The sequence below is a fragment of the Engraulis encrasicolus genome, chromosome 3 (assembly GCF_034702125.1).
Source record: "Engraulis encrasicolus isolate BLACKSEA-1 chromosome 3, IST_EnEncr_1.0, whole genome shotgun sequence".
In the NCBI taxonomy this organism is placed as follows: Eukaryota; Metazoa; Chordata; class Actinopteri; order Clupeiformes; family Engraulidae; genus Engraulis; species Engraulis encrasicolus.
Window position 1 is genome coordinate 24,896,927 of NC_085859.1, and position 13,591 is coordinate 24,910,517.

At 45.2% G+C, this 13,591-nt stretch overlaps 1 protein-coding gene across 5 annotated transcripts in view; it reads left to right on the forward strand.

Annotated features, from left to right (window-relative positions):
- acacb (acetyl-CoA carboxylase beta) overlaps positions 1–13,055 on the forward strand; it is a 61,169-nt gene extending 48,114 nt beyond the window's left edge. For all 5 annotated transcript variants that reach the window (XM_063195057.1, XM_063195058.1, XM_063195062.1 and 2 more), the window contains 13 exons: positions 1,297–1,417; positions 1,739–1,849; positions 2,793–2,936; positions 3,760–3,880; positions 5,281–5,377; positions 6,209–6,305; positions 6,576–6,711; positions 9,087–9,264; positions 9,570–9,682; positions 10,018–10,172; positions 11,181–11,351; positions 12,297–12,433; positions 12,837–13,055. In XM_063195057.1, coding sequence (XP_063051127.1) covers positions 1,297–1,417; positions 1,739–1,849; positions 2,793–2,936; positions 3,760–3,880; positions 5,281–5,377; positions 6,209–6,305; positions 6,576–6,711; positions 9,087–9,264; positions 9,570–9,682; positions 10,018–10,172; positions 11,181–11,351; positions 12,297–12,433; positions 12,837–12,981 — 1,726 coding nt within the window. In that variant the 3' untranslated portion in view covers positions 12,982–13,055. The remainder of the gene's footprint in view (positions 1–1,296; positions 1,418–1,738; positions 1,850–2,792; positions 2,937–3,759; positions 3,881–5,280; positions 5,378–6,208; positions 6,306–6,575; positions 6,712–9,086; positions 9,265–9,569; positions 9,683–10,017; positions 10,173–11,180; positions 11,352–12,296; positions 12,434–12,836) is intronic.
- The last annotated feature ends 536 nt before the right edge of the window (positions 13,056–13,591 follow it).

The window sequence follows — 13,591 nt, forward strand, 5'->3', positions numbered from 1 at the left end:
GCTGTTTTATGCGTTGCATGAACTGACGGTTTCTGAGGAAAAGAGTGGGCGCACAAGCGCTACGGAGCTCGAGGGGACAGCTCGTATTTTCAAGGAACTTTAATTCTTGATGGCATCTGGCATACAATCTTCTGGCAGGTAGCTTGATAAGCAAGACCCTGTGTCTCTCTCTTCAAGAGGGGGTGTGGCTCGTCGGACAGGGCCGTGGGTATAATTACTGGACTGACTGTGTTTTTTGATCATGTGAAAAATCTGGGATATTTCCGGGAAAAATGTAAAATCGGGAAGAAATCGGGAAATGAGTGAAAATTAGTTTCCCGGGAAATTAGGGATGGTTGACAGGTATGCCCTACATTGGGTTGATTTTAATGGGTAAGGGTGGGTGGGCGGGGGTTTGGGGGGGGTGTTGACCATTTTTGTGGAACGTATTACCCAGTGGTTCTCTGATACCTCACAACGCCCCCTTGACCCCATCGTAAGCCTGCCAAGGTTCGCCTTACTATTACAAAATTTAAAGTGACTAATGCGCTCAGTGATGACTAGGCACCGCCCCCTCTCAACTATATCCTTCTCAACGCCCCCCTAGGCCTCCCCAATGTCCCCTGGGGGGGCTGTACCGCCCCCGTTGAGAAACACTAGTAAAGACCATACAATGGTTCAATAAAGGGATTTTGAAAGTCAAAAGTATATACACTACATTCGATTTCTTTAGATGAGCTCCACCCCCCTCACTTCCTTAGATACACTCCGGGTACAGTCCATTGTCCTAAATCCCGTCTTTGACCTGTGCTTCTGACCTCGCACTTCGCTGACCCTTGGCCTCCGTGGAGAAAACGGTAAAGTTTCCCCGCTGTCAGCCTAGCCACAGCAACTTTTAGAGGACACTTTTTCCCATTCAACATCCCGGTTTCAAATGAGAAAATGTGAGCTATTGGATTAAACGTTCTGCCATCAATGACGTCTTGTGATGTGATGAAGGAAGGACGGGAGTAAGGACACTGGAGAGAACCCTCCATTTCATTAAATAAGCTCCACCCCCCTCACTTCCATAGATGCACTCCACGCCCCTAGTGTTGCCATGGCTACCCACTTGTCAAAATCAGTTAAAGCAAACTCATGACAAAATCTTGACAAAATCTGTGACTTTCTAATTTTATCCAAAGCTGCTTTTTTTGTTCTAACTGTTATTGTTATTCATTATAGCATTATTACATTCACAAGTGTAATTCATAACTTTCCCATTTTTTTCTTGATCGAGTGTAAAGCTGATGTTGGTCTGCCCTGATTGGTCTGTAGGTACATCATCACTGACATCATCGGTAAGGAGGAGGGGCTGGGGGTGGAGAATCTGCGGGGATCGGGCACCATCGCTGGCGAGTCATCACAGGCCTATGAGGAAATCATCACCATTAGCATGGTACACACACACACACACACACACACACACACACACACACACACACACACACACACACACACACACACACACACACACACACACACACACACACACCGAACTGGTCTTTGTTATCTCGGTGCAAAAGTACATCAATTTCCCAGCCCTTCCCCATCTCACTGCCCCTCTCTGTCCAGTGTACTCTTGCACTGTCCTATTCTAACGAGCGCAAAAAAGCCCACCTTTTCGCTACTTAATTATGTCTATGACTGCTTATCATATTTTGTGTGTTTGTGTGTGTTAATGCTTATGTGCATCAATTCATGTACATTTTTCCCTCAGGTCACCTGTCGCTCAATAGGCATCGGCGCGTACCTGGTTCGTCTGGGCCAGAGGGTGATTCAGGTGGAGAACTCGCACATCATCCTGACCGGAGCAGGGGCACTCAACAAGGTCTGTTTGGCCACACACACACACACACACACACACACACACACACACACACACACACACACACACACACACACACACACACACACCATAACCGCATACACACACGGGCTATGTCTCAACTCACGCACTTCTGCACTTTGTGCACTGTTTCAGTGCCTAGGGCGGTCACGCTGAAAATTTCAGTTGAGCCAGTGCACTGAAAGTGCCAGGATGATCCCCTAACAATGGCGGAAAAATGCAGTGCTTGAATGATGGACACTGCACGCACTAAACGGCGGCCATGTTGACAATGACACGAAGGAAATGTGGCATTCAGTTCAGTAGAAGAGTTTGGTCAACAGTCTCCTAATTCTGTAAGTAATGTTGATGGGACACCAACCTTTTCATGCCAACCAAAGTATTGTATGTGTGATTGTTGTCCTTTCGGGTGAAGAAAATGGAAAAACAAGCACCAGACGCTCTGCATTGTAAACAGTAGCCAACTGATATTTTGGCGAGCCAATGCCATGCTCAGCCATCACTTCCAGCGAGGGCACGGTGAATAGTGCTCAATTTTTTCCACAACACTATGCACTAAAGACCTCAGTGCACTGTGTGCACTGACTGTCAGTGCACTGACAAAAGTGCGTGATTTGAGACATAGCCACGGACACTGTTGCAGTCTATATACGGTAATCACAAACAAGTCCGACAGGCCAACAAAGATGCATCCAATAGCACAAATATGAAGAGAGTGACACGAAAAATGGCGGCGAAGATCGTGTTTAGGCCCATTTAAAGAATGCTTTTCAGACGGACGGACAGACAGACAGACAGACGGACCGACAACCGGACATACCCTCTAATAGAGGTGCTAGGACGCATCTAAAAATAATGACTTACAGATTAATAGTCAAACATTGTATTGAAGTGTTTTTTATGTATTTATTTTTTTTCTGTGCAGGTGTTGGGTCGTGAGGTGTACACGTCCAACAACCAGCTGGGTGGTATCTCCATCATGCACAACAACGGGGTGACCCACACCACCGTGCCCGATGACTTTGAGGGAGTCTTCACCATCCTGCAGTGGCTCTCCTACATGCCAAAGGTTTAAAAAAAAGAATGATAATTTCAGTGGTTTGTTGTTCATCAGCTCTGAACTGGGGGGTTTACAGCCAAAAGGTAGCGTAGAAGTCTATAAAGGGCCGTACACACACGTCGCTGCTAGTTACTCGCTCAGCGGATGAAGTCAATAGAATGCCTACGTGTTCCAGCGAGTCTCGCTGGCGAGTAGGCGAGGAGAGTACAAGCGATGCGAGGTGGGCGGGTTCCGAGATAAACTTATTTTATCTTCGAGCGACGCGAGTTAAGCGAGTAACCAATTGGAATGCAGAATACAGATTATTGACAGGTGACGTTGCCCCTGTGGTGTTCTGACCCACAGACCTGTATTAACACAGGTCTGTGTTCTGACCACCCAACTTCTGCACGCCATCACTCTTTGGTTAAAAGTGTTGAGGAAAATACATCCAATACAGTGTACACCGCATGGTTGTGCACAGCACACGATCAACGTTAAACAGCGTACATTTTGTTTCGTACGGACGTTATTGGCGCGGACAGCGGGAACCATGACGACCAGTAAACAAAATTACCCAGAGCGAGTGGCAAGTAGGCGAGTGAGCAAGTAGCGAGTAAAAAGCAGCGACGTGTGTGTACGGCCCTTCAGTGTTGTTTTCTTAATCGCAAAAATATATATACGCAGTGGGGAGATGGCTTTCCAGTATTGAAAAATGAATGAAAGAAACAAAAACGGAGTATAGGAAGCTGTGATTGTCTGAGGACTGAATGATGATGATGAACGACTTGTTCAAGAGGTCAGCAAAGCGAAGAATGCAAGTCACAATTCACTCTTCCTTTTGTGTGTTTAGAACAAGACATCAATGCCCCCTGTCTTGCCTGCGACTGACTCTGTGGAGAGAGAGATTGACTTTGTGCCCACCAAGGCACCCTATGACCCCCGCTGGCTGCTGTGCGGAAGACCTCACCCCAGTGAGTGGACCCCCATACCCGCTCTCTAGCTGTTTTCAGGCCCTCAGAGAACCTGTGTTGTCTCTAACATAGGGCTTTCAGGCCGACCAGAACGGAGCTGGAGCCGGTGCCCGCACCAGTTACGTTCAGCACTAAAGTGCTTATCTGCGAACCGCCCGTGTTCATACCGGGCTCTGAACTTTTCCCGCACGTGACTGCGTTACCCAGATGAACCTGACAGGCACGCTGTCGTCACGGTTCGGGGAGAAAAACCTAGGCTGGATCTCAAATGGCGCACTTGTGCACTTCGGGCACTATGTTTCAGTGCGCAACTAATACGGCATACACACTGAAACATGGACACTGAAGTGCACAAGTGCACCATTTGAGATTCAGCCCTAGTATTTTGCGGTTCGCATTGCGAACCAACTTTCCGGTTCGCGAACGCAAATATCTGTGGCGTGAACACGACGGCCGGTTCGCGATTAGGTGCGGGAACGGGCTCCAGCACGGTTCTCAGCCGGCCTGAACGCGCTAACATAGGTGTGACCGAGAAGCAAGTGTTCACATTTGCAGCGTGTACTGGTGACAATGTTGCGGTCTATTGACCTTCTTCAAGCAATTCAATAGGGATGCACCGATACCACTTTTTTGAAAACCGATACAAGTACGAGTACATTAATGTGTGTATTTGCCGATACCGAATACCGATACCGATACCTTTTACCACCAAAATACAATGAAAATAAATGCATGGCCTTGTTTTTTTCCACCTGTGATATTTGTATTGTCCATTTCCATGTAGATTTAAATGTTAGTAAATGTATGAGGTGGCACTTTTTTCCCATGCTGCTTTCAAGTCCACAGAACGTGACAAGATTTTGCATTGTTTTGTGTAATAGCAGTATCGGTGCCTGGTATCGGCAAGTGTTTGACGAGTACGAGTATGAGTATAATGAGCAAGTATCGGGTGCCGATACCGATACCAGTATCGATATCGGTGCATCCCTACAATTCAACATTGAAACGTCGCTGTTTTCTTGTCTCTAACGTTGGTGACCCAGGGTTTCCAGTGTCCACTCCTTCGCACCTGGCCACAGGAGGTGTGCAAGATTTCAACAAAATAGAATCTCAGTCACACCTATCCTCCCAGCTGCCTGCTACTGTATACATTTCACAATGAACATTTCCGACATTGACCAGTATTTATTAAAAGGCTATGAGTTGTGCTCTGATATCAGGTGTAGAATGTGTTTAACATTTGCAAAGAGACTCATAGTACTGTCTTTTTTAAATGGTTGTATATTTCAGACAAGGGCTTATTAATCACTCTATGCCATGTAGTAGTAGTATATGCGCTATAATCAGTCGATGAGTTTTCTAGTCTGACAGTGTGCTGTGTTGTGCAATATTGTGTTTAGGCCAGAAGGGGGCGTGGGAGAGCGGCTTCTTTGACCACGGCTCCTTCATGGAGATCATGAGCTCCTGGGCACAGACCGTCGTGGTGGGCAGAGCCAGGTAGGAAACACTAACTCACCATGAAGACGCCTAGAAAACAAATGTATCCTCCGTGCTCCTGTTCTTCACTATCTGGTGCATCACGGTAAAGGACTTCAAAGTAGGGTAGAGAGCCACATGAGCCACTGACTCTGGTGAAGTCATGGTTTAAGTTGAATCGTTAGTTTGACACTGCTCTAAATAGAAGTGAAAAATATGCACTAGAAGTTTGACAACAGACCCTTTATTGCAGTGTTTCCTGACTTTTTCTGTCTGGCGCACCCCTTTTTGTCATACTAACTTGTAATACCCACTAATTCATGTTCTTTGTCTCTGCCTCTATGCCAATGAGACGGTGCTTCATACCTTTGCTGACATTTACATTTTTCCAAGTACCCTAGTATGCTCATTAGTCAAAGACGTGCAAAATGGCATTGTCATTCAGTGTAACGGATGCCTTCTGCTGACTGTAACTGTAAAAAACATGTCTCTTTTTATTTATTTATTGTTACAGGGAATTCATGAAAGCCTCGGCTGTCATCCATTCACTTGAAACAATTTAAAAATCATGGTTTTTTTTGCAGTTACAGTCGGCGGAAGGTGTCCGTAACACTGAATGACAAAGACGTCTTTGACCCTCATGTACCCATAGTGTGCCCCTGGTTGGGAGATGCTGCTTTATTGGACTTGCTGTGAAATAATATGCCTAATGTAACAGTCTTACGGTATATATTAACTGTGTGATACCAAATTATTAGCCTTTTGAAACTTTTTGTGGGATTTTGCAGAGCCTTGTGGCAATAATTAGTCAGTGTTTACTTCGGCTACTATATCCATTGTGATATTGCACAGGTTGGGAGGAATCCCTCTGGGTGTCATTGCGGTGGAGACGCGAACAGTGGAGCTAGCCATCCCAGCCGACCCTGCTAACCTGGACTCGGAAGCTAAAGTAAGTGCTGAGTGCCTCTAGCCTCTTTTGATGCTCACTGTCCAGGACCACAGAGTCACAAAGGAAACAAGGCAAAGAATCCAAAGCGATGAGTGCTTAGCTTAGTCCATCTCTTAGCTCCTGCCTATAAGGGATAAACATTTTCTCCAATATGTATCGTATACTTGCTGTGTATCTGTACATACTGTTAACATGATGACTAACTAGGTAAAAGAATTAAAAACATAATGAAAAGAATCTGTTAATAATGCTTTGTGGTTTTGCCGCTAGGTGATCCAGCAGGCGGGGCAGGTGTGGTTTCCTGACTCTGCCTTTAAGACGGCCCAGGCCATTAAGGACTTCGGCCGCGAGCGCCTGCCCCTCATGGTCTTCGCCAACTGGAGGGGTTTCTCTGGAGGAATGAAGGGTAAGATGCATTTAGATATTTGGGTAGTAAACGATATGGTTGGTTATTGGTTTTGACCTCTCGTTGACATGTAAGCATAGTTTTAGAATATGCATTTCAAAACGCTAGTTTTAAAAATATACCATTAAGGGGGCTAAAACACATCTGTCACAATGGTTTTTATTTTTATCCACGTCACATTTACACATAAACGGCAAAAAACATATTTGCACTTAAAAATATCCATGTCCATGTGTAACCAGCACCTAAGTGACTAATTCAAGGGCCTACTAGGTCCTTATTGTAACTATAGCAAGAGTAAAGGCTTGTTGGCAATGAAATGAATTCAGGCCTAACAAATGATGGATTTTGCTTTACTCTTGTCACTTATAAAGACAGTTAGGCATGTATAGGTATTGGTGGCTGATATGTGGACCCTGTTCCTGATTGGCATGTGGGTTTCGATCAAAGAAAGCTCCCGCACACTGTTCACATTTGCATGGTTTAATGCAACGTTTCGGTCTACTGACCTTCTTCAAGCAATTCAAACAAACAAATGGTTACAAGCTTAGTTTAAAATAGTTCGGTTTGTGGTGTTGGACCAATCGTGTCCCATTCCTGAATGACGTCGGTCATTCACAAGAGTGGAGCGCTCTGTCGGTGCGCTAGGCAGCTGTCAGACCTGTCAGTCTCCAGTCTGGCCAATACCTGGAATAGGAGCGCGATTTACGCGCACCAAAGATAGAGAGAGATAGAGTGAGAGCGCACTTGCGCGTTAGTGAGAGAGTTTGGGGGAGGAAAAAAATAATTAATTAACAGCAACAGTAAGAGAGAAAATGGAGATGGGCCTGTGGCATGTACACCTAAACATGGGCTACATCAATGTGTTATTTATGATGGGGATTAAACTATAACCTAATGTTCAAATTAAACTCATCGTTAAGTCCTCTGGGCATCAGTGTCTCGAGAGTAAATCATGTCATGTGGGTTTCACCATAGACTGCATCATTCTTTGCATCAGTCTGTCACTTCTCATATATAACATGCAGCTGTTCCAGTTTCTCTACAGTCCTCCAAAAACTTGAGATAGGCAGAGGTTTCCTTGAAACCAAGCGTATTAACCTGTTGGTGCAACTGGCACAAGATGAGTGAATGCCTGTCTTAAGAGGTATTGTGACCAGTCCCAGGGTTTCAGCATGAACCGAAAAAGTTTACACCCCCAGCAGGTGTCGCTTCTTGTAGGCATCATGCAGTTGTTCCAGTCTCGCTTTCACCATTACAGGACAGTCCTATATAATGCTGTAATTAGATACACTGGAAGTGAAGATCAGGGGGACCGAAAAGGAACTGATTTAGAACTGTATTTTAGGTTTCAGGTTTATTTTAGGAAGCGACTGTGCTTAAAATAGATTTTGAAAAGGCCAATAGATATACACATACACATGCGCACACACGCACGCGCGCGCACACACACACACAGACACACACACACACACAATATGCAGTTGTTAGGGATTTTTTTTTTTTTGATGCAACAGTGAGTGCGTATACATGCAGTTCAGTATCCCGAATATGATCGGGATATTAAGTATCCCGAATTTGCGTTTGAGCATATAAACACTTCAGTATCCCGAATAAGCCCTTATTCGGGATGCTGAGAAATCGGGATATGCTAGGTGGAGTATTCCGAAAGAAGCCGGGATACTGACGCATGTGCTCACCTTATCCCGAATACAGGGGCTTCCCATAGAACACTGTTGCTGGTATCCAGGCTACACGCATTTGGAGAGAATTGTATAACGGCCAAGAATGTAGACTGGGATATAACATTCTGTGCTCATATAAACACCTTATCCCGAATTTGATCATTACCGGAATATGCCTCACATTCGGGATACTGAACTGCATATGAACGCACTCAGTGTAAGCCATAATAAGCCATAATCTATTCCGGAACCCTAAGAAGAGGGGATTGCTTGATGACATCATACTGCATTCAGGAAAGTGTACACAAAACACACACACACGCACACACACACACACACACACACACACACACACACACACACACACACACACACACACACACACACACACACACACACACACACAGTGGCACAATGGCACAAAAAAAAATCCGTTCTCATAAAACATGTTCATCCAATTGTTTGCTGCCTACGTAGTGGATGCCCTTGTGATCCTCAGCAGAAGCAATTCTTTATATTTTGTTTTTGACTCATTAACATTCTCATGTTATTTCATTTGATTTCATTTGTGTTTTGTCAAGGTTATCTTTCACACACCGCGCTCTTCCGTCTTGTTGGTGCGTCTCTGAAGTAATCTAGTAGTAGGGAATGGATCGCACTCAATTTTTCTTCTTTCTTGTGTTTTGTCAGACATGTATGACCAGGTGCTGAAGTTCGGTGCCTATATAGTGGACGCCCTGCGAGAGTTCCGGCAGCCGGTGCTGGTCTACATCCCGCCACACGCCGAGCTGAGAGGGGGATCATGGGTCGTCATCGACCCCACCATCAACCCGCTCTGCATGGAGCTCTATGCAGACAGGGAGAGCAGGTTGGAATCAAAACAACAACACAACTAACATATATTTTTCTATTGAGAGTGGGAAAGGGGCTATGGGAATATCTAAATCTACATATGTGTATTTTGCTGGGCTTAATCTATACCAGTGGTTCTCAACCTTTTTTTTTGAAGAAATACCCATGCCAATGCATCTCTATTATGAATTACGAATAAATAATTTAGCTACTACTCTTACTGTCAGCACACTAAAGCGCTCGCTCTCTCTCTCTCTCTCTCTCTCTCTCTCTCTCTCTCTCTCTCTCTCTCTCTCTCTGTCTCTCTGTCTCTCTCTGTAGGGGTGGGGTGCTGGAAGCTGAAGGGACGGTGGAGATTAAGTTCCGGAGGAAAGACCTCTTGAAGACAATGCGCAGGATCGATCGTGTGTACGCTGACCTCTCAGAGAAGCTTAGTAAGAAAAGACATTGTTTGTTTATGAGCAGAAAGCGCAAAGCGAAAATATCATTGGAAGAAAATATACAGTATCTGGATATATATATATATTTATTTATTTATTTATTTCCTGTTTTCTTGACAAACTATGATTAACTGCCAAATGAGGTACTCCTGGGGGATATTCTCTCTCAGTGTATCACAAAAGTATACTTTAGAAATGAAATAAATAAATAATTGAGTTACTGTCAGCACACTAAAGCATGCACTCTCTCTCTCTCTGTCTCTCTCTCTCTCTCTCTCTCTCTCTCTCTCTCTCTCTCTCTCTCACTCACTCTGGCCTCCTGTGTTCAGCATCCCCAGAGCTGTCGGAGTCTGGTCAGAGGGACCTGGAGGCCAGGCGGAGGGCCAGAGAGGAGTACCTGCTACCCATCTACCACCAGGTGGCAGTGCAGTTTGTAGACCTCCACGACACACCAGGCAGGATGCAGGAGAAGGGGGCCATTACTGTGAGTAAAACAGCTAAACTACAGTAAAGTAAACTTTATTAATTCATCCAGAAGGAAATTTATAATCACTCCCTCAACACAGTGTTCACTTTACACGCGTGCTCTTATCTGAATCAATTGGGTATCCTTTGTTCGTCATCCTTCTAAGAGAGAATATGATGAGTAAAAGTTTTTGAAGGCCGCTATTTAGTGTATCTGATGCACTAAACTCCCATGCATTAAATCTGTCACTGTGAGTAGAGCAGCAAAACTACACTGTTGAAATATAATGCTCCCAACAAACCTTTAGATTGCCACAGTGAAGGAACACCATTGAAGTTCTCTTTGGAACTTGAAAGTTCTCAGAGGAACCCATATGGGACGAATTGGTTCTTGGAAGAACCCAGAGGTTCCTCAGAGAACCCAGGAAACCAAAGGTCCTTCTACAGGTTAAATACTGTAATAAGATTAATTTTGAAAGAGTGTGATTGAAAGTGTTGTTGTTGACCTGTGTGCTGCAGGACATCTTGGAAGGGAAGACTATGCCCTCCTTCTTCTACTGTTGCTTGAATAATAGCGTTGCTATTTATTGTGAAGTGGCGTTCAAAATGTGTTAAACTTTAAACCATTTTTTTATGTGCATTTGCTGCTGCCAGACATCATGGAATGGAAGACTGCATGCTCCTTCTACTGTTGCTTGTTTAATAAGACTGCTAGCCTCTAAATTTACTTCTAACAAACTTATTTAAAAACAATTTGAACACTATGTGAAGGGTTCAGATGCAAAAAACCCCTAAGTGCCTTTTCAGAAAATAATCTTAATTCATTTTTATTTAATACAAAGCTATCAAAATTGCATATTTTAAAATTGTATTTATGTAATATAACTATTTATATGTATTATCAAGTACATGAATGTAAACCAAACCAACAACTGGGTTCTCTAAAAATATAGAAGTGCAGGTCTTCAGAAATGGAGTTAGGGGGTTTTGCATCTGATCTCTTCATGTGTTGACCTGTGTTGTGCAGGACATCCTGGAGTGGAAGAGTGCACGCTCCTTCTTCTACTGGCGCTTGCGGCGCCTCCTGCTGGAGGAGATGGCCAAGGCCGAGGTCCTGGCGGCCAACGGGGATCTCAGCGACGGACACATCCAGTCCATGCTGCGACGCTGGTTTGTGGAGACCGAGGGCACCGTCAAGGTGAGACGAGACGGTCAAACTTGAATGTATTGGGTTCTAGTGGTGTCAACAATGATCGATTCGGCGATCCGAATCGATGCGGGGCATGGACGATCCAGAATCGATCCGGCAAGTTCCAGAATCGATCCGGCATTTTTTAAAAGTTTCAATTACTTCCATGGATATTTCGGGAGCAAATGAATGTTAAATTAAATAAAAGCACTTCAAAACATTGCAAGACTGATACAGACTGATACAGAAAACAGCCAATAAATTGTTGCTCAGTATCTGACTACTTGTATTGCCTCATCATGACTGATTAAACATTTGCTTTGCTTTCAGTCGAAATGTAATGCATTGCAATGAATTGTACAGTTGAATAGGATCGGATCGGATCGCATAGAATCGAATCGAATCGAATCGCTACCTCCTGAATCGTGATTCGCTTTTTTCTCTCAAGCAAACCCAGTGATGGGTTAGCACTGGGCTAAACGCGTTGTTCACTCCCGAGAAATAGAATAAGATAAAAGAACAGTGTGCAGTGTTTATTTAACTTTCATCTTTGATCAAGTTTTCCTGCCTCACACCTGTGCTGGCTATGGCTTGAGCACAACTAATCTCTTGCACTCTGATGATGATAAATTCAGTCTGATGCTCTGGAACGAGATGTTGGTACCTGAAAAGCAGACAGGCAGCTGGTAGCTCAAGCAGTCATCAGCGTTTTCATAGCTTGGACACTTTTTTTGAGTACCTTGATGAAGTTTCCTTTCTTTTAGGTGTTGTTGGTACCTGTTGTAGGCTTGTCTGTGGATGTCAGTCTTAATGTTTATGTATTGTAAATGATTTAAATGATTAAGTGATGTGTTGAGAGTTAAGTGTGTTACCATTTGGAATTTAAAAGCTCAGTCTTATTGACGTATCGTCCACAATAAAGCAATGTGCGTTACCTGCGCTATGTTATTGCAGGCCTACCTGTGGGATAACAACCAGGCGGTCGTGGAGTGGCTGGAGAAGCATCTGGCTAAGGAGGAGGGCACGCGCTCAGCCATCAGGGAGAACATCAAGTACCTCAAGAGGGACTACGCACTCAAACACATACGCAGGTAAAACAGCAGTTACAGAGTAGGGTCTCTGGCTGCATCTAATGAATATTTATTTTGTTGGGTTTTTTTTTTTTACTTTGGTCATTTGCTCAATTACTGCAACACCCTCAAAGACTGAAGACTGATCTAGTGAAATAAATGAGAAACTAGTGCACCAACGCTAGAGTCTTTATGACTAATGATTTTAAAATACCGACATAGTGAGTACCGGTAACCGTGTCCTCCTCCACTTATCTCTTCCTCTCCTCCTCCTCTGTCCCCTCTGTGCTCTGCTTTTCCTTCCTCTCCTCTCTCCTTTTTTCTACCTTCTCTGCTCCTCCACCTACCCTCTCCTTTCCTCTCTTTCTCATCTCTCCTCGTCCCATCTCTTCCTCCTCTCTCCTCCTCCTCTCTCCTTCCTCAGTCTTGTGCAGGCTAACCCAGAGGTTGCCATGGACTGCATTATCCACATGAGCCAGCACATCACCCCGGCTCAGAGGGCCAAGCTCACCCACCTGCTGGCCACCATGGACAACCCCAGCCCCAGCAACGGCAGCCCCCCCAACTAGCGACCCTTGCCTGCTAACCAGCCTCAGCCCTAGCCCTTGGTTCCATCCACAACCCCAGCCCCAGCCCCAGCCCCAGTCCCAGCCCCAACCCCTGGTCCCAGCCCCAGCCCCAGTCCCAGTCCCTAACCCTTGGTTTCATCCACAACCCCTGGTCCCAGCCCCAGCCCCTTGTCCTAGCCCCAGCCCCTTGTCCTAGCCCCAGCCCCAGCCCCAGCTCCAGCCCCAGCCCTTGGTTTCATTCACAACCCCAACACCAATCCCAGCCCTGGTCCCTGGTCCCAGCCATAGCCTTTGGTCCCATCCCCAGCCCCAGCTCACGCCCTAGCCCCAGTCCCAGCTCCAGCTAGTCTTCCTCCCCTCTCTCCATCTTCCCTCAGGGTTGGGCTGTAGACTTTTCCTGTACACTTTGCCCCTTTAGAAGTGGCTCTGGGAAGCTTTGAGGAGGGGCTTGCAGAGTAACAGACTTCACCTGCTCAAAGGAAAATTTGATTTCCTCCTTGGACTGAGCATGACTGATCTTCAGGACTTCAACTGTACTGCCGGGAACAGACCTTGACTTTAGGCCTTCTTCCAAATGAACAATTTAATAAATGCCAAAACGATGTGTTAT